This window comes from Berkeleyomyces rouxiae, assembly GCF_048999995.1.
Source record: "Berkeleyomyces rouxiae strain 22BRR77 chromosome Unknown BrBRR77_ptg000002l, whole genome shotgun sequence".
Lineage (NCBI taxonomy): Eukaryota > Fungi > Ascomycota > Sordariomycetes > Microascales > Ceratocystidaceae > Berkeleyomyces > Berkeleyomyces rouxiae.
The window spans coordinates 4869585-4893254 of NW_027396492.1; the positions used below are offsets into that span (position 1 = coordinate 4869585).

At 54.0% G+C, this 23670-nt stretch overlaps 6 protein-coding genes across 6 annotated transcripts; 3 read left to right on the forward strand and 3 right to left on the reverse strand.

Annotated features, from left to right (window-relative positions):
• Positions 1–72: 72 nt before the first annotated feature.
• BROUX77_002931 (uncharacterized protein) lies at positions 73–6557 on the forward strand (the record flags this gene model as incomplete). The annotated part of the gene is made up of 2 exons (XM_073747526.1): positions 73–3176; positions 3248–6557. The coding sequence occupies 2 exons, from the start codon at positions 73–75 to the stop codon at positions 6555–6557; spliced, it is 6414 nt and encodes a 2137-aa protein (XP_073608013.1).
• Positions 6558–7786: 1229 nt separating this feature from the next.
• Positions 7787–11327, forward strand: BROUX77_002932 (uncharacterized protein; the record flags this gene model as incomplete). The annotated part of the gene is made up of 2 exons (XM_073747527.1): positions 7787–8877; positions 9035–11327. The coding sequence occupies 2 exons, from the start codon at positions 7787–7789 to the stop codon at positions 11325–11327; spliced, it is 3384 nt and encodes a 1127-aa protein (XP_073608014.1).
• Positions 11328–11765: 438 nt separating this feature from the next.
• BROUX77_002933 (uncharacterized protein) lies at positions 11766–13938 on the reverse strand (the record flags this gene model as incomplete). Its single annotated transcript, XM_073747528.1, has 2 exons — positions 11766–13744; positions 13809–13938. 2 exons carry the CDS (start codon positions 13936–13938, stop codon positions 11766–11768), a joined length of 2109 nt encoding a protein of 702 aa, XP_073608015.1.
• A 718-nt stretch (positions 13939–14656) lies between these two features.
• Positions 14657–15573, forward strand: BROUX77_002934 (uncharacterized protein; the record flags this gene model as incomplete). Its single annotated transcript, XM_073747529.1, has 3 exons — positions 14657–14731; positions 14808–14871; positions 14960–15573. The coding sequence occupies 3 exons, from the start codon at positions 14657–14659 to the stop codon at positions 15571–15573; spliced, it is 753 nt and encodes a 250-aa protein (XP_073608016.1).
• An 845-nt stretch (positions 15574–16418) lies between these two features.
• Positions 16419–19680, reverse strand: BROUX77_002935 (uncharacterized protein; the record flags this gene model as incomplete). Its single annotated transcript, XM_073747530.1, has 5 exons — positions 16419–18457; positions 18516–18783; positions 18891–19282; positions 19408–19517; positions 19643–19680. 5 exons carry the CDS (start codon positions 19678–19680, stop codon positions 16419–16421), a joined length of 2847 nt encoding a protein of 948 aa, XP_073608017.1.
• Positions 19681–20695: 1015 nt separating this feature from the next.
• BROUX77_002936 (uncharacterized protein) lies at positions 20696–22862 on the reverse strand (the record flags this gene model as incomplete). The annotated part of the gene is made up of 3 exons (XM_073747531.1): positions 20696–21285; positions 21418–21922; positions 22443–22862. The coding sequence occupies 3 exons, from the start codon at positions 22860–22862 to the stop codon at positions 20696–20698; spliced, it is 1515 nt and encodes a 504-aa protein (XP_073608018.1).
• Positions 22863–23670: the final 808 nt, after the last annotated feature.

Below are 23670 nucleotides of genomic sequence, written 5' to 3' on the forward strand. Positions count from 1 at the left end.
ACCTAGTCATCCATTGTTTCTATCACTAATCCGCCATACACGACTGCCGACGAACCTATGAAGACAAGCATCATGACCGCCGTCCCGTCTTCTAAGGCTGAGCAGATGAAGTCTGTGATTTCAGACCTCTCTTCTGCTTCAAACTGCTCGCCAGAAACCCTCCGCCTCCTCAATGACCTCCTCCGATCCGACGATGCCCCCGCCGCGAAACCCTCAGGCCGCTCAACGCGCTCCGAAAAGTCGGGTGCTACTGTGGCATCCCGGTCAAAATCTACGAACAGCACCAACTCCCATGGCCTTTCGCAAGTTGAGCGGGAGCGCTTTGCTACCCAAGTAACCAATGCGACTCTGAACGCCCTCAAGACAGCCACACCACCACCGACATCCTCACCGACTACCGGAGGTTCCTCTGATGCAGCGCTCTACAGGGAGAAACTCAAAGAGAACCAGCCACCGCGACCTGCCTCAGCTCAAGCTCCACTATCTCCACGCCGACCCCGCGCTTTAAATCGTATGGCCACCACCATTGGCTTCGTCATGGAGACCAAGCCTACAAAGTCGGCTTTTCCTACTCCCCAGCCCGGCTGCATGAGCGTGGTTGAGTGTGCCCGAGTGGCGTTGGGAGTGCTTCTTAGCTCGAGACCCGGCGGTGACGCAGGAATCGAGACAGCAGCCTTGACCTTTATTGGGAGACTCCTAGCGCTGGATCTGTACGATGAAGCACTTGTGGATCTTCGTGCGTTCAGACGACGACTGGACGTAGTTCTTGCCAAAACCACAAAGACGGCCATGAAGCCGCTAGCCAAGAACGAAGGCCTGGCAGATATTCTAGTTTTCAGTGGGCGTGAGATCCCGGAAGCCCATAAACCTTTGGTGGTCCTGGCACAGGTTCATGCACTACGACTTCTCGCCATGAGCAAAAAGCCAAAGTTAGTTGAAGCAGCAGTAGTAGCGCTGCGATTCCGAGAACCAGGGTCCCCCACACAGACAGCTGCAAGCCTGATCAAAGACAATCCGACAACTGCCGCCAAGTATATCCGACAACTTGAAGCAATAGCAAAAACGATCTTGGCACTATCACCTAGTTGGTCCTCCAAAGACGATTCTGAAGCTATAGACCATGTGAAAAACCCACACCCTGTCAAAGCCTTCGAGTTGCAGTGCATAGGTCTTCTTTCGGCACATTTGGTGATTCAACACCAGGGACAGGTAACAGAGTACTATCCGAAAATCATTGTGCCTCTGAGTAAAGTTTTTTCAGCTCTGAAACGACGCGGTGAGCTTGAAGCAGGCGCCTATTCAGCAGCTTCAAACTATTACAAAATGATCCAAACCGAGCTGGAGCCAAAAATGGGCAAATGGCCAGGCCCTGATGATCCATGTGTGATGTCGATGCACTTGACACTTGGCTCTCTTGCTGCTACTACAGGTCGCATCTCCGAGTCGGTGAAGTGGATACAAGGCGTTCACGATCTCATGACACCAGATATCAACTCTATTCGGTATACTTCTGTCTCGTCACAACTTTTGGCTGTCATGCTCAAGGAAACCTCGGTCAATCCGAAAACTATTGGTTTATCCACGGATGTAGTGTCGGGTCTTGACGGCACAGTCAAGGGTGAGATGAGCGAACTTGAACAACTCACCCTAGATCTGAACACCCTCCGACGTCGAGCTTTACGTTTCCTTTCAACTATGCGCCATTCGAGTGATCCTATCCTCATCGCCAACTTGGAGACCTTGTGCTTGAATTTCCCCCGATTTTGTGCCCGATGGCTGGGCAAGCCGCCGGCTGAGGACGCACAGCAAAAGGATCTTATGCGCTTCCAACAACGGCGGCAATTACTTCACGACCACGCTGACTCAATAGTGGACGGCTGCATCATGGTGTTAAAAAGCCGACTAGACACCGAAAATTCAGAATGGACAGTACTCAACTCAACACTACAGTATTGCCTTGATTTCCTCCAACGCATGGGTGACGCCCCGCAAGAATCAACAGATGGTGTAATGTCCAACCAATATATCAAAATTTCTGGGCTATATTTTCTCTATGCGTCCAAGACCCGTGGGTCGACGGACAAGGTGGAGCAAGCCAATGGCCTCAAGGCCTTAAGAAGATCTATTGAAGCTTTGAATGGAAGACCCGCCCAAGAGAAGGAAAAGGCAAAATATACAGCAAAACTTGAAAAGCTCGCCGAGTCTTACAAACACTTTGGACATGCCTCTGAAGCGCGTTCAATTCTCGCGAAGCTCTGCCATGATCTTGCTGACGCCGGCGTACTTTCGGACATTGTTTCCTTGCTTGAGGCCAAGTCCCCCTCAGTTGCATGGAATAAGCATGGCGATGCCAGGATCATGTCACGCACACTGGCAACTTTGGCAAAACTTGGGAGCGCTGATGACTCTTGGACTGATAGTCTGCCTGCTTTAGAAAAGGCTGCGCTTCTAGAACATCGCCTGCATATAAGCTCTCTTGCGATAAAAGATAACTGGAGCGTAGTCCAAGACAACGTGTACAACCTTGTACAAATTTATGAAGAGACACACTGCCACTTTCGCCATCTGCGTTCCTTGGTCTTCCTTCACGAGCGAGTATTCGCCCATGGCGAAGATTGCGTTCAAATCTCAGCCGAGGTTCTAAAATCCAAGGAGCGCCTGGATTGCGAAGGCTATGGTCAAGACGATAAACTAACACCTTACTTTGACGAAACATGGGCATACTACAAGTCAATCGAGATGCTTCGCAACCCGACCGAAAAGGCATCCAACTTCTCCGAGGCTATCAATGGCTGGCGGGCTGCTGTTTCATCTGCAATGTCACAGAGCGGCTCTTTAGAAGATGTCATGTCAAATCCAGAAGCACTGCTACGTCACCTTGGTGCAATTCGCGAGTACGCAACGATGAGGGGCGAGAGCGAAATTCTAGCACATGTACTAGAGCTGTCGCGGGATATTTGCATTGCTATGACGTCGAGTCCGGGTAATGTCCTGCTCTTTGAAAGCATGCTAGGGACACACTTCTTGGAAATTGGCGACCACTCCAAGGCTGCCTCTATTTTTTCCCGACGCGAAAGCCAATTAGATGAGGGTGAAGAAGGGCCCAAGGACGGGCATGTGGCGTACTACCTAGCGTCGGCCAACTACGACATTCAACGTGGTGAACTTGATCAAGCGTGAGTATTTGAGTTTCCCTTTCTTTACCCCTTATAGTATCCAAACTGACATACCCAACTCATTCCTATAGACAAAAGAATCTAGATGAAGCTCGTCGAATCTTCGAGGCGAACAAATCATCGATCGCTATGACCGCTCGCATTAAGTTCACCTCTGAAGCTAGCCACCTGTACTCGGTCCTCGCCTTGAATCGCGGCGACTCTGCCCAGGCACTTGAATACGCCCGGACCTCGGTCAAGATCATCTATCAGCTATGGTCTCGCTTTGAGCAATTCAAGACTGAAGATGCCTCGGCGTCTCCGACTCCGGAAGGCAGTAATAGCAGTGTTGCTGATCAACTGGACACTCGTATTCAGAGTCATGGCGCCGAGTTCTGGGGTCTAACATCTCCAATGATGCGTTATTTACAACGCGCATCTGCGGTGTACATGTACCTGGGGTCTTTTGCCGACACACAGTACTATGCAGAGCAAGCCTACCGTGTGGCTAGCAGCACTGGGTCGGTTCGCTACCAAGCCCAGGCCGCATGCTGGGCAGCCTCTGTCCTAGTGAAGGGTGACAAGATAACAGACGCTGAAAGGTACATTGGTGTTGTTAAGGAATACTTAGCGTCCGCGACCCCCTGTGTTAATTCAGTGTCACTCGCTTGTCAGCTAGCGAGTATTTTCCGCAGTATGAACAATACCGAGGAAGAAGTATCTATGTTGGAGTTGGCCAATTCCCATATGAGCTCTATCGGCGTTTTCGATGAGAATGACTCTGGTGAGACAGAGTTGGCAGGGCGGATGCAAGAGTTGGAGATCAAAGAAGAACTCAAGGACGACAAAAAAACCGTAACACGAACAAGATCGACTCGTGTAACGGCTTCCACACGATCGACCCGAGCCAAGACAGTCACCAGTACTGCTCCAACAACTTCTTCTCATACCAGAGCGAAGTCCACAACAACAAAGAAGCTTCCAACTGCAACTACATCGACTACTCGCAAAACTCGTGTGGGCACAGTCACTGCCAAGAAGGCTGCTGTCGATGCTGAGGCCGCACCGGCTGAGCGTTCTGCATCACCTTTGGTATCACACATGCTTAAGACCAAAACCTCGTTGATACTATCGCAGGGACTAGCGCTTATTAGCCAGAAAGATTACGTGGGGGCCTACGAAATTCTACAGGAGGCCGGACAAGTTATGTTGGAGACGACCTCATCCATGGAGCGAGATGTAGCTTGTGCCATGTGTCTTGTTGGTAGAGCCCTCGAGAAGATGATCCGCGATCCAGTGTTTTCAGTGGTACAAGACTCAACTCTGTCGTTTCCTGCTGTCTGCAATGCCAACGCCAATGTCGCAGCAGGCGACAATGATGACGAGACGGATTCTGCCGACAAGCCCAAGCCTAAGCCCAAGGAAATCAAGGTGCCTGCCGCCAAAAGCAAAAGTAAGAAGTTTGCAACTACTGGCCCTTCATTTACGGATGATCTCCGTGAAGCACAGCAGCTGCTGATCAAAGCCAATTCGGTGGCTTCTGTGTGCGGAGATGCAGGCCTTGTATACCGTGTATCATCTCTACTGCAAACAACCCTCATCTTCCTGTCTGCCACAACGGTTGATAGCAATGCTGTAGCTCATCCTGCTTATGCGTCATCGACAGTGGAGTATGCGCGCAATGTTGTCTGGAAGCGTGAACGTGAGGCTTCTACCTGTTCGTTCTCCCTACTGACTGAGTGGCCGCCTGTACTGGAAGACTCGACCTCGCAGCAGAACATGGTCGTCGAGGGATACGGGGACATTGCACGCTTCCAACAAGACTACGTCGATATTCTGCCGCAGGAATGGAGTGCTATTTCGCTGGCTCTTAGCGATAACAAAAGCGATCTATGCATTACAAAGCTTCAGGCAGGACATACTCCTTTTATGCTGCGACTCCCTCTCGAACGGGCAACATCACGGGAAATGGACGTCGATGTGTTTAATTTCGCCCAAGGCCATGCAGAGTTGCTGGAGATTGTAACCCAAAGCAATGAATCGTGCCACAGCGCGAAAAAGATGGTCGACAAGGAGTCGCGGGCAGAATGGCGCAAACAGCGTGAGGAGATTGACGAACGGTTAGAGTCTTTGCTTGCCAACATTGAGCATCTGTGGCTTGGAGGCTTCCGCGGCATCTTTTCACAACATCGCCGTCGTACCGATCTGCTTGCCAAGTTCCAGCAGAGCTTCCAGGACACATTGGACAAACATCTACCTTCAAGGAGACGCGTCCGCGGCCGTAAGGCACCCAGTAAGGTCACGCTGGATCCCCGTATTCTTGATTTGTTTGTTGGCCTTGGTGATCCTGCCGGCCATACCAATTCGGAATCACAACTATATGACATTGACGAGGCGCTTACAGACCTGCTGTACTTTGTTGTTGATATCCTCCAGTTCCACGGTGAGCGCAATGCTTATGACGAAATCGACTTTGACGCCATGATCATTGAGACCATGGATGCTCTCACAGCCTATCACCACGCTGTCTCCACACGAAAGCGACCAGATATTGCTAAGAACTCGCATACTATTCTTGTTGTGGACAAGGATCTGATTCCTTTCCCGTGGGAGTCGCTTCCATGCATGGAAAACCAGGCCGTCTCTCGAGTTCCCAGTCTCGACTACCTCCGTCGCGCCATCCTAGAGCAGCACTCTGCGGCCACTGAGTCAACGGGCGCAGGAGACGGTGATTGTAACAGCCGTTCGTCACGTCCTGCGGGACATCAGGTACAACGCAGTAGCGGCACATGGGTGTTGAACCCCGGCGGCGACCTAACCAACACCCAAGCGCGCTTCGAGGAGGCAATGAAGTCGCTACCCTCGTCATGGAACAGCATCGTCACAACCACACCAACCGAGAGCGCCTTCGAAGACGCCCTCTCAGACGGCGATATTATGGTTTACATGGGCCACGGCTCTGGCGCACAGTACATCCGCAGTAAGACAGTACGCAAGATGAGCAAGCTGCGTGCCACAGCGCTTCTCATCGGCTGTTCGTCAGCGCGGTTGACACCAGCCGGTGCCTTTGAACACTACGGCGCGCCACGCAACTACCTGCTTGCCGGGTGCCCGGCTGTCGTGGGCATGCTGTGGGATGTCACAGACCGCGAGATTGATCGCTATGCGGCAGCCTTGATGCAGAGCTGGGGGCTGTTGCCCGAGGGCACGTTTGATGAAACGTTTTTCTATGACGCGCATGCAAAGCCCCCACGCAGACAGTACAGAGATCGCGGATTCACGCAAGGCCAGATGTCGCTTGTCGAGGCTGTCATTACAGCTCGCAGTGCATGCACATTCAGATATCTGACAGCCGCGGCGGTTGTCGTCTACGGAATCCCGGTGTACGTTGCAAAAGACTAAAGGGGGAATATGTCTGGTTCTCACGCAAATTCGGAGATAATTGCACCTAGGGTACATAGCTAGCGCACAGATAGAGCAGGGTTTGTGACACGACGGTGCTGATACCGATAGTTACCTAGAGCTACATGTGTGTACATGTGTATATACGCATAGAATTTATACCCACGCCACGTGGTTGGCTCTGTTTTCTTCCAAATTGAGTTAATGGGCAACTGGGCTAGCGATGATCGCCCAACTCAGCCAATAGTAATAGCCGTGATTGACAGCTAATTGGAGAATACAATTCCTTGAGCCACACTCCCGTACAAGTGAGTCTCGACTGTAAGCACCGGCGGAACTCCAACTCAACCACCACCCGCTTGATGCAGTGGCTTGCATGTGTGTGTCTGCAAGTGCCTAACCCTAATCCCACAACCCGGCAGCAACCCGTAATTTTGCTGTGGGGAACGAGAAAGGAAGGAAGGAACGAATGTTCCTTAAGCAGCTGCTCAACTTGCTGCAAAGCACCGACCTTTCATGCTTGTATCCAAGCATCTCTTCTGGGTAATATTTCTCTTTTCTCCACAGTCTTTCCGAGACAAACCTTGAATTTCGACAAGTACGGCCCGCTTGGGATATTGAGCATCTTGGTTGTAACCCAAACTTTGAGCTTTCTTCATCCATCCGTCCATCCATCTCTTGCGGCCTTGCTAGTATTTCGGGCTATTGCTCTCTCCTTGTTCTGTCTCTTTTGTCTCGCTGACTCATCCTTACTGGCTTGGCGGTGTCGATCATCGCCAAGCAAACCTCAGGGCGCCTCATTTCTTCTCAAGTCGCCTTGGACGAACAACCCGCCATCTTCTTTGCTGCCACTGTGCGGCTTTATTGGATTTGTCTCAATATCCAGTTGCATTCACGCTTCGATCTGTTAATCGCCTTAATCTGACTGCGCCTTTTTCTTGACCAAGCCGTCCTCGACATTTCAACTCCAGTCTCGAGCACTCGACCATCCGCCTTCAACAATTCCTATCCCACAATATTGGTGCAGCCTCCGCTAAACGTGAAATGTCTTCGACTGTCTGACCGTCTTTGTCTGAGACCTTTCCGTTGAATCAGGCCTTTCCACGCGCCGATCTTGGCCCTCGATGAGGGCAAGGCGGGCTTAACAGCATCACACCTCGGAGAGAAACAATTACAGCGTTCAAATCTCCGTCTCCAAGACATTCCCCGCCTCGACCTTGACATCCACCATGTCGCAACCATCGCCAGACTTGGATTCCCACAAAGCTTTCACCGACATCAACCACGAGGTAGCTGCTGTTGCGGCCTTTGTCCTTAGTCAACCACCTATTGAGCCTCTGGACAATGGAAGCATTATGGCCAACGCTGTTGCCTCGAGTACGACTCCCGTGCTGACCGACTTCAACATCAACTTTGACCAGCTTGACTCCAGCGACACGCAATCGAATAGCCTCAGCACTCCCAATGCCGCTTCTCGATTGAACGGAGACGGGCCTAGCAAAGACATTCCTGTCGCAACTGCCCCGGAACCACATCGTGATAATCAAGCACAAGGCCAGCCATCTCAGTCACCTACGACCAATTCTCTGGAGGATGCCATAGCCGATGAATTTGGGCTTCCTGCAGTGTCAACTGATCCCAATGCTAGAAGCAAAGTGACGCCTTCCAAGCCAAAAGACGACAAGGAGCCTGTGCCTGCATGGAGCGAACTCAAGACTAAAGCCGGAAAGGAACGTAAACGCCTACCTCTGGCCTGTATAGCATGTCGCCGCAAAAAGATTCGATGTTCAGGCGAAAAGCCCGCCTGCAAGCACTGCTTGCGCTCACGGATTCCCTGTGTGTACAAGGTCACAACACGAAAGGCTGCTCCTCGCACCGACTACATGGCCATGCTAGACAAGCGCCTCAAGCGCATGGAAGAGCGCATCATCAAGGCCGTACCCAAGTCGGACGAGTACAACCCGACACAACTAGTTACAAGGGCAACTGTCAAGCCCTCCATTCTAGGGTCCAACTCATCAGCAAAGGGCGCACAAACAGCAAAACCACAGGGTCCCAAAAAACGCCCGGCCGACGAGGCCTTTGGCCATGATCTCGACTCATGGGCGTATGCACCCTCCAAATCCACCATCAACTCTTCAGTGCCGCGACTTCCTCCACAACCAACGCAAGAACAAGAGAATGACGAGCTTTCTGCGCAGGGACGCGAGGCGCTTCCGCCCACGGAAATCCAGGAGCACCTAGCAGAGGTTTACTTTGATCATGTCTACGGCCAAGCATATTATCTCTTGCACAAGCCCAGCTTTATGCGGAAATTAAGGTTTGTCCAACATGTGATGTTCAACAATGCGATATTTGTCTCGAATCATGACATACAGCTAGTCCACTGACAAAGGGCGGGCTGTATCGTGATGCTCATCTGCTTTTACCCTATAGAAACACAATACGTATAGCTGACCATCTGATTTCCATCACAGAGCGGGAACCCTACCACCAGTTCTCATTCTCTCCGTCTGTGCCATCTCTGCCAGATTCTCAACCCACCCCAAACTCAACTCTTCACCCAACTTTCTGCGAGGCGAAGAATGGGCCGTAGTTGCGCGTGAAATCGTCACTAAACGCTACGAGTGGCCAAACATCACAACCCTCATATGTCTTATTCTTCTTGGTCTACATGAATTTGGTACATGCCATGGAGGACGCAGTTGGGCGCTTGGTGGTCAGGCTATGCGTATGGCCTATGCCTTGCAGCTACATCGTGATCTCGACCATGACCCTCAGGGAAATAAGCCACAACTCAGTTTTGTCGACCGCGAGATCCGATGCCGCACAATGTGGGCGTGCTTTTTGATGGACAGATTCAACTCTTCTGGAACCGATCGGCCAATGTTTATTCGTGAAGAGTCTATCAAAATCCCACTCCCAATTAAGGAGCGATGCTTCCAACTCGATGTCCCCGCCTCGACTGAGACTCTCAAGGGAGACGTACTTGATCCCATAACACGGGAAGAAAGAGGACCTGTTGATGCTAGGGACAACATGGGCGTGGCTGCTTACACCGTTCGAGTTATTGCGCTCTGGGGACGCATCATAACATATGTGAACCTAGGCGGCAAGGCCGAGGATATTCACCCTATCTTTAGCCCAGACTCGGGCTACGCAAGTCTATCCAAGCAGGCCGAAGATATCCTCGCCAATCTGCCCGATCCACTGCGCTATTCCGCCGAGAATGTACTGCTCCATCGCAGCGAAAGCACTGCCAACCAGTTCATTTTCATGCATATTGCGATTCAGCAGAACATTCTCTTTCTCAGTCGGATCCTCCTGGGCAAACCACCAAGCGCAGAAGCTGCAGCGCAAACGCCACGATCCTTTGTCACCAAGGTCGGTGAAAAGGCGTTTGCCGCGGCAAGCCGTATCTCACAGCTTCTCAAGGATGCCGAGTCTTACTTTGTATCTGCGCCATTTGCCGGATACTGCGCCTTTTCATCTAGCACCATTCATATTCTCGGTATATTCTCCGGTGACCCAGGACTGGAAGCTTCGTCCAAGAAAAATCTGGCCACGAATGTCAAGTATCTGTCCAAGATGAAGCGGTATTGGGGAATGCTTCACTGGATGTCGGAGAACCTCAAAGAACAGTACCGGACATATTCCGACACAAAGGCCAAAGGTCTTCTTAGTGAGACGACCCCTGCATCACCCATTTTCCAGTATGGCGACTGGTTTGATCAGTATCCGCACGGCGTAGCAAACACGGAGTTTGGGGATTTAACTGCCAAGGCTAAGAAGAAGAGTGATGACGCTGCGCTTGGGCAGAAGCCTGATCTGCATACTGTTGAAGAGTTCTTCACTACCTTGACTCCCCCCCAGTCCGTAGACAGCAGCCAACCGCCTGCTAAACGCAAGGCCAGTAACCGCAAGGGAAGTCGGTCTACGCCGATGCCGGTTACGGAGGGACAGCAGGCTGAGCAGCCAAATTCTGTGTCCAGCCCAGCAATGAGTGTTCCTCGAGCAGTTCCGGCTTCAGTGACTCCGGCCATGGGTGCTCCGATGCCGAATACTACTAGATTCCTGCCGTTGATCCAAACAAGCAACGCCACCACAAGCTCCGTAGCGAACCCAGTCTCAATGGACACTACGAGCACGACTAGCTTCATGCCATCACACAGTCTTCAAGCAGTCAATAGCCAGCAGTTCGGCCCCAGCCATACAAATTCGACAGTCTACTCACCCGATGTCTTTTCCATTTCGCTTTCGCAGTCTGCCAACATCATTCAACCACTCGACCGGCAATTTGTCTTGGACGCATATTCCATGGATCTCAATATGGGAGACAGCAGCGCTAAGAACATGATGACCACAAATAACCGGGCCGCCTCGACGGGCAGCGCATGGGACCCAACACTGAACACCAACACAAACACAGCACAACGCAGCCACATGACAGCCCGACCTCAGTCCAACAGCATGACGGGCTGCGACGTGGACATGCGCCAGCAGCAACAGCAAACAACAGTCGGCGAGGGCGCCAGTCATGCCGGAGGCCTCACAGAAATGGCCTGGGGCGCCGGCGGGTTGAACTTTGGGCCGGGCGCGTCGTCGGCGTGGTTCATCCCGTTCAACACAGAGCCGCCCGAGCTCACGCAGGACCTCGGCATGGGCATCAGCGGGCTCGAGTCGTTCGGCGGTATCCTGGCCGCTGGTATGAGTAGCCATGTCGACGGGTTCGACGGCCTTGGCGGCGACATCAACGAGAGCAATCCATAGGGAGAAGTTTGGTTTCGGCTTGGGGCTTCTGTGGCGTGCGCGTGGGTGCTTCTATATCGTATTTGTATTTTGGTCATTGATACCCGAGGAGTCGTTTGTGTGATTGCATTTTTGGGGATTTCTTTTTTTTCACATCTTGAACTAACTACTGTTTCAACAAACTTCGTACGAGTATAAAAAAGTTGTGATAATGTGTACACGTCCCACAGATTTCAAAGAACTACAAGATTGTGAAGGCAGTGAAACGACGAAACTGATGCCAATACGCAAAACGATGAAAAGAGAAAGAAATAAAAAAATCTTTTTAACGCCCATTCCAACCTATAGAAACAGCCCGTATCAAGAAAACGACAAGTACTACTTATGAAAACAAAAGTGAGACGGAGAAAAATCGAAAGAAAAAACACAATGAATATGACATTACACCACCGGCGCTACTCACGCCTCGGCCTCAACCCCAGCCTTGCTGCTCTTCTTCTTTGACCGTCTCTTCTTCTTCTTGCCGCCCTCCTCGGCAACCGCCACATCGGCCTTGCGCACCTTGACCTCGTCGTCGCTATCGGGGGCGGCATGCGTACGCCGACGGCCAGCAGCAGAAGCAGGGCCGGCCTTTTCGCGCTCCTTTTGATCCTCGGCCTTGAAGAGCTCGGCAAAGCCGTAGGTCGGGCCGGACTTTTCAAAGTCCTTGCCAAAGACGTCGCGACGCCACTTGCGCAGGCGACTCTTTTTGCCGAGGCGACGGGCGTCCTCGTGCTTTTGCTCGGGCAGGCGCCACTCGGCGTACTTTTTGATGCTGGCGAACTTTTTGAGCGCCGTGTCGGACGGCGCGAGTAGCACGTCACGCGCCGTCAGGCCAAACGAGTTGGGCGACGTCTCGCGGTACCGGAAGGCCGGGGCGCCCGTGCGCGCCTTTTTGCGCCGCGTTGGCAGGGCCAGCGTGTCCGGGTCGTCTAGGTCCATGTGCATGTCGACCATGGCTGAGAGCTTGGAACGTTCGGTCTTGGCGGCCTTTTTCGCGGCCAGACGGTCCTTTTTGTGGTCGCGCGACGTCTTGCGCTTCTTGGATGGCCGCGAGCCGTTGTCTTCGCTGTCGCTGTCGCTGTCGCTGGCGGCATCTTCGTCGTCATCGTCGTCTTGGGCTTGTTCGTGGGCGCCAGACTCGTCCTCATTGTCACTGTCTTGTAGATCGGCAACGGTGAATTCCCGTGCGCCAGTGTTGTCGTCGACCACCTCCCCGACAATGTTGGAGATGTCAATATCGTCGTCCCAAGTCGGCTTCTTGGGCTTCTTGATCTTTTTGCCGTTCTCTTCGACCTCCTCCTCGTCCTCGTCTTCGCCTTCGTCATTGGAGCCAAAATCGTTGTCCTGCTGCTGGTAGTAGTCCTCGCCAAAGCGCTGCTTCATTTCGTCCTCCCACTTTTCGTTCTCCCAGGTATCATTGAGGAACTTGAGCAGCTCCTGCTCAGTCAGCTGCTTGCCCCAAGCGCCAGCAGTCTTGCGGATCTGGTCTAGCTTGGTCTGCATCTCGTCAAGCTTGAGCTTCTTGAGACGTGATCTTTCTTCGCGGCGCTCCTGCTTCTCAGCCTCTTTGCGCTCGCGCTCCAGCTCACGCTGACGTTTACGGCCCTTGAGCTCCTCGCGACGGACGGAGCGCGCGTTGGTCAGGTCACGGGCATATGTGGTCAGCACTTCGTTGCTCTTTTCGGGGTCCTCAAAGCGCATGTTGTAGGCGTGCTCAATGGCCTCGGCGCGGTCGACGTCCGAGTCCTCATCTTCGGAGCCAAAGGCTTCCCAGTTGGAGCCATCCGGTGGCACCCAGGCGCGCGAGGTCATGAAGTTGGACAGGAACAGCTCGGGGTTCTTGTCAGCATTCGCGACGTCGTCCTCGGTCAAGGGCTTCTTGGTATCGACTTTGCGCGAGGGGTGGACGCCCTCCTCGGAAAGCTTATCTTGCTTGGGGGCCTTGCGCTTCAAAAATGTGCCGGATTCCCCATCGTCAGAGTCAGCAGAGTCATCGGCGCCGGCTGCGTTGATGGATGAAACGAGAGACTTTTTCAAGGCGTCCTGCTCCTGGGTATAGGTCATGGGAACATCGTCTTCGGAGTCGCGGTCGGGCGCCTCAATAGCACCCTTGAGGTACTGCTCGCGGTGGTAGTCCTTGAGGTAGAGGGGCTTTTCTTTGGAGGCCTTGTCGGCGCTGGCTTCGGCGTCTTGCTTGCTGGTGTAGAAAGTAGAGGCCTTGTCGTAGATACGGGGGTCCTTCTTGCGGATGGCGTTCAGGGTCGCGGAGATTTCCGCATCAAGGTCCTCGGTGGCGAGGAAGCCCTCTTCGTCTTCGGTCTCATCGGAAGAAGACTCGGAGTCCTCGTCGTCGTCGTCATCGAGAGAACGACCCTCGCGTTTGAACTTTTCCTCAACTAGACGACGGATGGTTAGCAGGCGGGGATATTTAGAAAACAATATAAATAAGGGGGTTCTCACGTCTTTGCTTTTCCTCACGACGCTTGTTGTGCTCGAATCTCTGGGCGAACTCGGTGTTGATCTTGATCTTGGCTCCTCCCTCGACGTCGCTACCAGACTCGTCGTCGAAGAGAGTCTTCTTGGAGCCCATGATTGAGGGGACAGGCTGGTTATTTGGCGGATAGGGCTCTATAGGTTGAATAGATATAAAGCAAAAGGCGCGGAGATGTTCTCGTGGGTAAAGGCTGTGATTGTGTCCCTGAGCGAATCTTGTTTATTTGGTACCAGTCGTCGTGATGCAGCTTGCGAGCAACAATTTCCTGCTCCTACTTTTTTTTTCTGCCACCCACAAAAAGCGGTGAGACCCAGATAAATATGGGGCGTTCTTGCCGGGCTCTAGTCAGCTGGTGCCAGCTGACAGGCAGTCCTCGCGGCTCTCAAGGTTAGTTAGGGTCAGGATGTGCGCAATTATGTTTGGCTGCTGCGGCAAGCGGGCTTCTTTTTGCCTTTTTATTTCGCTTGCAGAATCGACCGTCTTTCTTCAAGGAGCAGCTCATCGTTCTTGTCTTTTTTACCTGCGTAATCTCTCACACAAAAAACAAAAAGGAAACCTTTGTGTGACGGATATTTTTAAGCCTGTTCGCCGCCTTTACTGAATACTCTGCCCCAAGAGAATCCAACCCGAGCTTCAACCCTATTGCTCAACCGCTAACCCCACCGCGCCGCCGTCATTGCCATTACGCTGAGAGCAGTGGCCAACCAACCTCCTCCGCCTTTCTGCGAGCCAATATCACGACGCTTTTGTTGAGATACTGCCACACCCACACCCACACCCACACCAACGATAACCACCGCTTTCACCGCCCACAATGTCCGACTTCGCCGGCCCCAAGCCCAGCAGCAGCGTCAAACTGGTTCTCCTCGGCGAGGCAGCCGTAGGAAAGGTGAGAGCTCTCTGCCTCCGGCTATCCTGCTACCTGGACCACGATGCTAACACGTGATGCTTCCCCCCCTCTGCAGTCCTCCCTCGTGCTGCGCTTTGTCAACAACGACTTCCAGGAAAACAAAGAGCCCACCATCGGCGGTATGAGTTCCCCGCCGTGCCTCTCACAGCTCCAGCGTCCGTCTCGCTAACAACAGGCTCCTCGTCCCCCTGCCCCCCGCTCCCACAGCCGCCTTCCTGACGCAAAAGTGCAACCTACCGAGCCGCACAATCAAGTTTGAGATCTGGGATACCGCGGGCCAAGAACGCTTTGCCTCGCTGGCCCCCATGTACTACCGCAACGCCCAGGCCGCCCTCGTGGTCTACGACCTAACCAAGGCCTCGTCGCTGATCAAGGCCAAGCATTGGGTGGCCGAGCTACAGCGCCAGGCATCGCCCGGCATCGTCATCGCCCTGGTCGGCAACAAGCTCGATCTGACCAACGACGCCCCGGCCGCCGCCGCCGGCTCCGACGATGCCGACTCGCCCACTGCCGCTGCCGCCGCCGACTCCGATGCCGCCTCTGCGCCGGCTGACGCCAGCAGCGACGCCCGCAAGATTCCCACCTCCGAAGCCGAGGAGTACGCTCGAGAAGAGGGCCTGTTGTTCTTTGAGACCTCGGCCAAGACCGGCTTCAATGTCTCAGAGGTCTTCACCGCCATCGCAAACGCCATCCCCGAGACTTCGCTGCGCTCCGCGCACGGCGCCGCCGGCAATCGCGCAGCTGCCGCTACTGCCGGCGACCAAACGCGCGTCAACTTGACCGGCACCGAAGATGCGGCCCGGGATGGCTGTGCGTGCTAGATGTTGGTGCTGGCTGGCTTTGCCTGTGTTTTGTTTTTCTCCTTTGGCCTTGCTGTTTTCTCCTTCTCTGCTGCTCCTGTCTCCGTTCCATCATTGATGCTGTCCCCTCTGTTTCTTGAACTGTCTTCTTTTCTTTTTTTCTGTTGTGGCTTTTCTTTCTCCTCCTGCGACGTCATTCGGCTTCTTCTTTATTCTCCATTGTTTCCAGGCCTCGCCTGTTCTGTTTTCCGCCCCCGCCTGTCTATACTCTGGCTCTCTCCTGTCTTGTCTGTGCCCTTCATATCCACCCTCCTTGTCCCTGTTGTCGAGATCTCGTCCACCCTCAGCCACCACATCACATTGCATTGATTGTTTGAATTAAATATGTACTATTCTCTCCCAGCCACTTGCTATTCGTGGGTATCATGAACTCCGTAGTCACATGAACAAAAGGACCAAAAATGACTTGTGATGCCATCTTGTTTTTTTTTTTTTTTTGTTTTTTCATTGTGGAAATACTTGATTATTATTTATCCAAAAGAATACTGCCACCCGTCGTGATTCCTGGTTTTTTATAGTAGTTGTTGTTGTACATAAAACGGTGATGTCATTGAAGAAGAAAAAGGCAAAAAGATGCAAGACAAAAACGTGCATGGAAACGCCTGCATGCTTTCTTTTTTTTTTCCTTCTTTTCCTTTTTGTTTCCCAACGACACAACAGTCTTTACATGTCACGCAGATTGTCTCTTGTTGAAATATCTGATATGGGACAAAGAAAAAAGAAAAGAAAAAAAAAAGCCACAGAAGCGCAGCACACAAAGACACGACGTCTGCTCGCAGTCTTTTTTTTTCAAATTTCCCGGGGCCTTACCACCGGTCCACCTCCAACCGACGACTCGGCCGCTCCTCGTCGTCGTAGTTGATTGCATCGCTCTTGCGGCCCTTTCTGCGCCCGCGCCGGCCCTCGTCGCCCTCGTCGCGCCCGCGCTTCGAGCCGACCAGGCTCGCCAGGCCTGCGCGGCGCTGCGTCTCCTTGAGCAGGCGCTCGCGGTTGCGCTCTTCGCGCTCGCGCGCGTGCGCGTCCAGCGATGCCGCCGCCGGTGCTGTTGCCGCGGCGGAGGCGGATGTCGGCAGCTCTGTTGGCCCGGGCGCTGTGTCTGCGCCGCCGCCGGGGCCGGGCGCGTCGTCGGGCGTGTGCTTGTGCGCGTGTCTAGCCTCGCGGCGTTTCTCACGGCGCCGCTCTTTGTCCTTTTCTCTGTCGCGGTCGCGATCACGTTCTCTCTCCCGCTCGCGTTCTCGTTCGCGTGGGCGATCGCGGTCGCGATCACGAGTCTTATCTCTATCACGGTCCCGCTCACGCTCACGCTCTCTGTCGCCGTCACGGGACCGCTCTCGATCGCGTACCCTATCGCGATCCTTGTGCGACGAGCGGTGCTTTCTACGCGACTCGTCATCGCGGTTCTTGTCGCTGCGATCTCGATCACGCTCACGATCTCGGTCCCGCTCACGCTCTCGGTCTCGATCTTTTGAGCGCTCCCGCTTCTCGCGGCGGCCCTTGTGCGTTGACCGACGAGACTCAGTGGGCGATAATGAGCGCGTGCGGTCAGCCTGCGCCTTGTCGTCGCGCGACAATGTCTTTGTGTCGTCAGCCTTTTCGTCGCGTCTGCGACTGCGGCTGCGGTGCCGCTTTCGGTGACGGCCAGACTCGCGGTCATTGTCGAGGTCATCGACAGTCTGCTCATCACGGCGATGGTGTCTGCTGCTACTGCTTCCACCACCACCACCACCACCACCGTCATGACCTGTCGTCTGACTTGATACCGAGTGACCTCTATGGCGCCGACGCCGGCGCGAATTGCGGTGATGGCTGTCGCCGTCGCGCTCGCGCTCACGCTCCCGGCTCTCGGATGGGCCCTGGTCGTCATTGTCTCTGTCTACCCGGTCACGGTGGCTTGTAGCAGTGCGCGAGCGCTTGGGCGAGCTACTCCGTGAGTCGTGCACAGCAGCACTGGCTGCGTTGGACTCTGGTTGCTCTCGCTCGTCAAACGCTCGGCCACCGCGGGCGCCCTGTCGCATAGACTTGGGACCAGTAGGCGCGTTGAGCGGCGGTGCGTCATTAGCATGCCGTGTTCTCCAATTCCACTGTGCGCTGGCATTTCCTCCTTGTAACGATGTGCTTTCGTCTGGCTTGCCGTTGGCATTTTCCACCGCACTTGTGCCGTTTACATCACCATGGCCATCATGGGTTTCTGGCTTTTCGCCATCTTGCACTTGCTGATCGGTGCCATCACCACCTGTTACTGAGCCGGCATTGCTATTGTTGCTGAAGCCAGCACCGTCTGGCCCGTTACCATACTGCTGGCCGGCAAAGGCCTGGCCCTGGCCGGGATACTGCTGCTGGCTGCCCCAGTACGGGTTACCTTGGAAGCTAAAGCGGCCGCCACGGGCAAAGTTATTCTGCTGAAAGCCGCGCCCACGGCCACGGCCACGATAGTTGCCATTGTAATTACCACGCCAGTCATTGAAGCGGTTGCCAGCGAATCCGGGCTGGAAGCCAGGGCCAAAACTTCCGGTGGCGGCAGTGTTCGCACCCGGGGCAACGGCGTTTCCAGAGCCATTGATACCTGCTGCATTGCTGTTGGGTTCGAGAGCGTTGTTGTTGCTGCTGTTGTTGAGGGATGTGTTTCCGTTTCCGTTTCCAAAATCACCAGGGGCCATGCTTTGATTGTTTGCATGATTGTAATTATCTTGGCCGAAGCTCCATGACTGCTGCTGATCGTTCCAGTTATCATTGGACCCCATGCCATAGCCTCCAACGCCCATGTTCATTGAGTTCATGCCCATGCCTGAATTGAAGCCCCCGTTCATGTACATGTTCTGCATCATCATCGGGTCCATATTCATACCTGGTGATGGTGGTTAGCAGCTAGTAGAAAACAAGGAATATAGAAAAGTGAGACCTACCCATCATTGGGAAGCCACCAAATCCGTTGGCCATGTTGTTTTGCATGGCCATCATCATCTGCATCTGGTTGAAGCCATCAGAGCTAAAGCCCACGTTGGCAGCATTACCATTGCTAGATGATACGTCATCGTTTCCGGGGCCGTTTGCCTCGTCGGCGTCTGGGTGGGTCTGACCCGTCACGACAAGATCGGTGTCCTTGGGCGTTTCGGTAGCTGATTCGTTTTTCATCACGTCGTCGTCATTAGGCGTGTCGATACCTCTGCCGTCCTATGGTGGGAGAAGCAAAGAGAGCAGATGTTAGCAGTCTGAGATGGCGTTTAGGCCACGGTTGGTTTTTCCGGACTAGATGTGGTATTGGGATTTACGTGACGTACATTCTCTAGCTTCGTAGTCGTTTCATTCTGGGCAGCATCATCGGCGCCCTCGCAGGGGCCTTCAGGAGACTCCAAAGGTGCGTCTGAGGCATTGTTCAAGCTATCTACGAGAGCCTGCGCTTCAGATGTAGGAGGCGCATCGGGTGCCGGTTCAGGCTCTGTGGAATCCGCTACGGGCTCAGTCGCAGGCTCGCCATCTGTACTTGCGACAGGCTCCGGTTTCGCGTCTGCCTCAGGCTCAGACTCCTTGGGCTTCATGGACTCGCGCTTCTTCTCCTCGGTGCGGATAAAGACCTTGATGGTTGTCCGGAGCGACCGATGCGGCTTGCAGTCATCGGCCGACAGCGGCGAGTGTTCGCAAACGGGACATGTTGAGGGCAGCGTGGCCTGGCCTGGCGGGCAGAAAACAAGAAAGTTGTTAGTAAGGGCAAGAATGAGATGTGCGGCACACCCAACGGGGCCGGAGGAAGCGCCCGAGGGCCGAGGAACCAGAAAGGCAAAGAAGCGGCAGACATACAGGACTCGCAGATGGGCTGCTCGCAACACGGCAAGCGAAAAGCATTGATTGCCAACTTGCTACAATTGGCGCATCGCAGCTTGAAGGGAATATCGTCAGGCGCGAGCAAGCTGGAGCAAGAAGAAATGCGATTAGCGAGTGTCCGAGTGAAGATAAAGAGGGCGCCCACAAATCGAGAAACGCCGCCGCGATCAACCGCGTCCGACGAGTCGAAAGAAAGACTCAGAAAACTCACCCCGCCAGCTCCTTCTGAGCATCACTCAACGTGGCCATGATTTGATCGCACGATTTTGTGGCGCGTGCAACGGTGCGGGTTGGTCGTAAAAGTGACAATGAGGGTTTCCCGACCGCGAAAGATAAAAAAAATGTTGCACTAGGATGCCAAAAAAAAAAAAGGTTGAGCTTGCACGTCACGAGGCTGGGAAAAAAAAAAAAAAGGGCCAACCCAAAAAAATGACAGCCTTGTCACGACGGGGGTCCTAAGCCCAAGAGTATCACGGGCCAGGTCAACAAGACGAATGGAGTTTATTTTGGGTAAAGATGTTCGGAGCGTCGAGTCAATACAGAACCAATCCGTCGGAAACTCGCGATATTTGATATTTCTCGTGGCTGCGGGAGCTTTGCGTGCGACTTTTGGCAGTGCACGAGCAGAATAGACCCAAGAACCAAGAGATACCACCAAAGGACGGACGCGGGGAAGCGCAGCTGTGTCTGGAATGCACAAAGAGAATACAAAAACAAAATAAGCAGCGATAGGCCTCGGGCTCAAAGATCCGCAACTGGAGGTCGTTGTTGTGACTTTGGTATTTACGACAGGGCCCTTGGATCAGCTTGATCTCCAGTTGGGTACCATTGGCTATTACGTCCTTAGGGTTACACACCTGTTCAGCAGCCATTCCGCCACACCTTTTGCAGTGTCAGGAGTGTGGCGTTTTTGGAGCCGCCACATCTGAGACAACTCTTTGTGCAACATGAAATCCACTCCACCAATACACACACACTTGTACTACAAGAGAGTGGTAGTTGGCTAACTAGTGAGCACTACTTATAAACTTACAAACTCAGTACATTTGTACTAGCTAGTCATCCGCCCGCAAACTTGCACGTGGACCTGCACCAAAACCTTCTCCTCTAACAAAACTCGAAATCAAATTGGGTATCAAAGATTCTATGATGATACAAAACCCGGCCATTCTAGCCGGCTGTTGCAGAACTTCCCCTTCAAAAACCAAAGACACCAGCCAACAGGACATCATCACCAAGTGGCTTGCAGCAACTTGCAGCGTGTCTAAGGCGGGACCCAGCCAATCTGCTCAATTGGCCACCGTACCCACAGTTTGTGCTCCTCGTCTAGTACATCCCACGCCTTGGCCAGGAGCAGGAAGCTCCAGCCCTCGAGCCACCAGTGATTCTCAATGACGCGCATCATGACGCCAAAGTGGGCCATTATAGCGATGCTCTCCTGCGTCTGAGCCCGCAGCTGTATCAAGAACGGGTCGAGGTCAGCAAAGACCCAGACAAAGGCGTCGGTGATGTCGGGTGCGTATGGCACCTCGAGCGACTTGAATATATTCATGTTGCGGGCGAGGTCGTGAATAGTGTTGACGTAGATGGCGCGCACGACGGGGTCGGCCACAGTGCTGATGACGCGCTGCTCTAGCTCGGCAATCTCCTTTTGCAAGGGCGGCATGTGCTCGCGGTCGTGGTACATTTCCCAGCGGCGCTTCCCGTGGCTAAAGAGCGGCGCTAGGGGGCCCTCGTATTCTTCGATGCGCAGCCAGACGAGGTGAATCAGCGACTTGGACCCGTTGAGTAGGTAGATCCAGGGCGGAAAGGCTTCACTGTGCAGTACGTCGGCGTGCTTGGTGCTTCCGAGGCCTGGGAGGAGGGACGGGTGTTAGAGCGGGGCGAATGTCTCTGCACACACAACGGGGCAAAAGAAGACGGGGATGAAAAAAGAAGAAAAAATAAGGCATGAAAGAAGAAAAGAAGAGCAAGTGTGTGACATACTAAAGAAGATGGTCAGGGTGGAAAAGAGATAAAGGTACTCCCAGCCCTCACTGCTGGTGGCTAGGTTGCTCATCAACGGCGTGGCCGCACGACTGGCCATCTGGTGGTAGGCCAGGGCGCGCGAAAAGTAAAAATCTCGCTTCTGCGGCTTGTGGTGGGCTATGTGCAGGGCCGAGACGGCGAGAATGGATCGCATAACGTATTCGCACTGCACGCCGAAGCGTACGACGTTGATGCGCCAGACATCCCGCACACCGGGGTCCGAGGAGAGTGTGGCGTAGGTCGACGTGGTAAAGTTGTGTAGGAGTTCTAGATCGACGAGGTTTAGCTCGTGGTCGCCATGCAGACTGCCGAGGCCGTGCGGCAGATGGGACGGGATTGGAATGGGACTGGCGGTAGCGGAAAGAGTTCCGCTGGGCGTTGTGGCCGAGGACGAGGGGGTGGTGTAGGGACAGTTGACCCCATGCTTGATGCAGTTGCGGCAGGATGGGCGTTCTTCGTCACACTATGTACAAGGACCAGGAGTTGTTGGCTGTTAGCGGACTGGAAGGGGTATAACAAGTTCTGGGCTGTGGTGTGTTATTGCACGCAACCCTTATGCATGAGTCGGACATATGGACATCTGCCAGAAGTCCACCCGGGATCTATGGTAGTCCCGACAAGCCGGGGGGGAGGGGCCAGAAGAGGCTTCAAGGTAACGGTTGTATTTTAGAGAGGGGAGGAAGGAGGGAGGAAGGACATGCATAGAGGCTGCCAAGGAAATGCCATAGAATGAAGAACAAAAAAGAAGAGAATGCTGAATAAAGCTTCCGGTGGCGTCATGTGACCCCTGAAGACCCCGGCTGATGTGACGGAACATTACAAAGAAGAGAAGTGCCAAGGGGCGGATTGTGGGATAGAATTGACCACTTACACGTGTGAAGCGGCCGGGGAGTTCGGAGTTAGGGGAGGAAGAGGACCAGAGGGGAAGGGAAAAGTCCGAACAGGAAACAAGGGAAAAAGACTAAAAAAAAACATCAACGTACCTTGATCTTTCTGATCTTACACGTCCGGCATCCCGTGCGGGATTTGGGATGCGTACGACGGGACACACCCAGGCTAGCAGCCGCCGCTGCCGCCGAATTACTATTTGCAGCCGTTGTTGCTGTTGCTGTTGCGGCGGCCGTAGGTGGCGGCGGCGGCGCGGATGAAATCAGGGACGAAGAAGACGGGGCGGGCCCAGCAAGGCCACGCGGAGCAGTGGCGGTGGAGTTGGGGGCGGAGGGGGCGGGATTCAGCGGGACGGAGGCGCCGGGCGGGATTGGGCTAGTGGTCTGCCGCCGTAGCTGCTCGGGCATGAGGAGCGCCTGATTGGGCTCCAGCAGGTTGGCGGAAGAATTTTCTAGTTTGGCCCAGACTTTTCTGAGCTCGGCGAGCTGTGCTTCCCGCACCAGGTCTTGTGGCATGCGAAAGAGGGAGAGACTGATATGTGCAGGACAGGGCCACGGGGCGGCAGAGGGAAGAGGGAAAAGAAGGAGAGAGAGAGGGAGAGGAAAAAGGAAGAAGCAGAGAAGATAGAGCGAGGATGGCGGCGGCGGCGGCGGCGGCGGAGGTGGAGGTGCAGGTGGAGGTGGAGGTGGCGGCAACTGGCGAGACAGAGCAAAGCAAAAGCACGGAACAAGATGAGACGAGTTGGTGATGGTGGTCAAGTCGGAGACACTCGAAGCATGGGCCTGTAATTGTACTTGGCCGAGTCGGTGGGTGCGGCTGTGTTTATGAAGAGGCCCGCGAAGTAGCAAGATATATGGAGAGGAATCAGAGGCCGAGCAGATAAAATGCGGTAAAATGGGCAGCGAGGCACGGCCGGGTGGTGGGAGCAGAGGCGCCAAGACTTGGACTTGGGAGGTGGTGTGTCGAGGCGGCTTCTTCAGCTAAGACAAGGATAGCTCTCTGGCTGTGGATGGCGCGGTGCATAAAAGGCAGACAGGACGAGGGCGGAGAGCGAGGCGGGACGACCGAGAAATAGAAGAGGGAAAAGGCGCGGGCATATAAGTCGAGTTCCTCTGCGCTGCGGGAAGAGAGAGAGAAAGACAAGAAGAGAAAGAGAGAGCAGGGCAATGTGGAGGGAGGAAAGCTGGGTGCTGGCTTGGCTGCACTGGGCAGGGCAGAGGGCCAGGAGACGATGCCAAAGCACCAAGTAGACGTGGTCCGGGCTGAGGAGAGAAAAGAAGGAGGAACAGAGCAAGAGACGGGGCTGCAGCTCAGCGAGGAAAA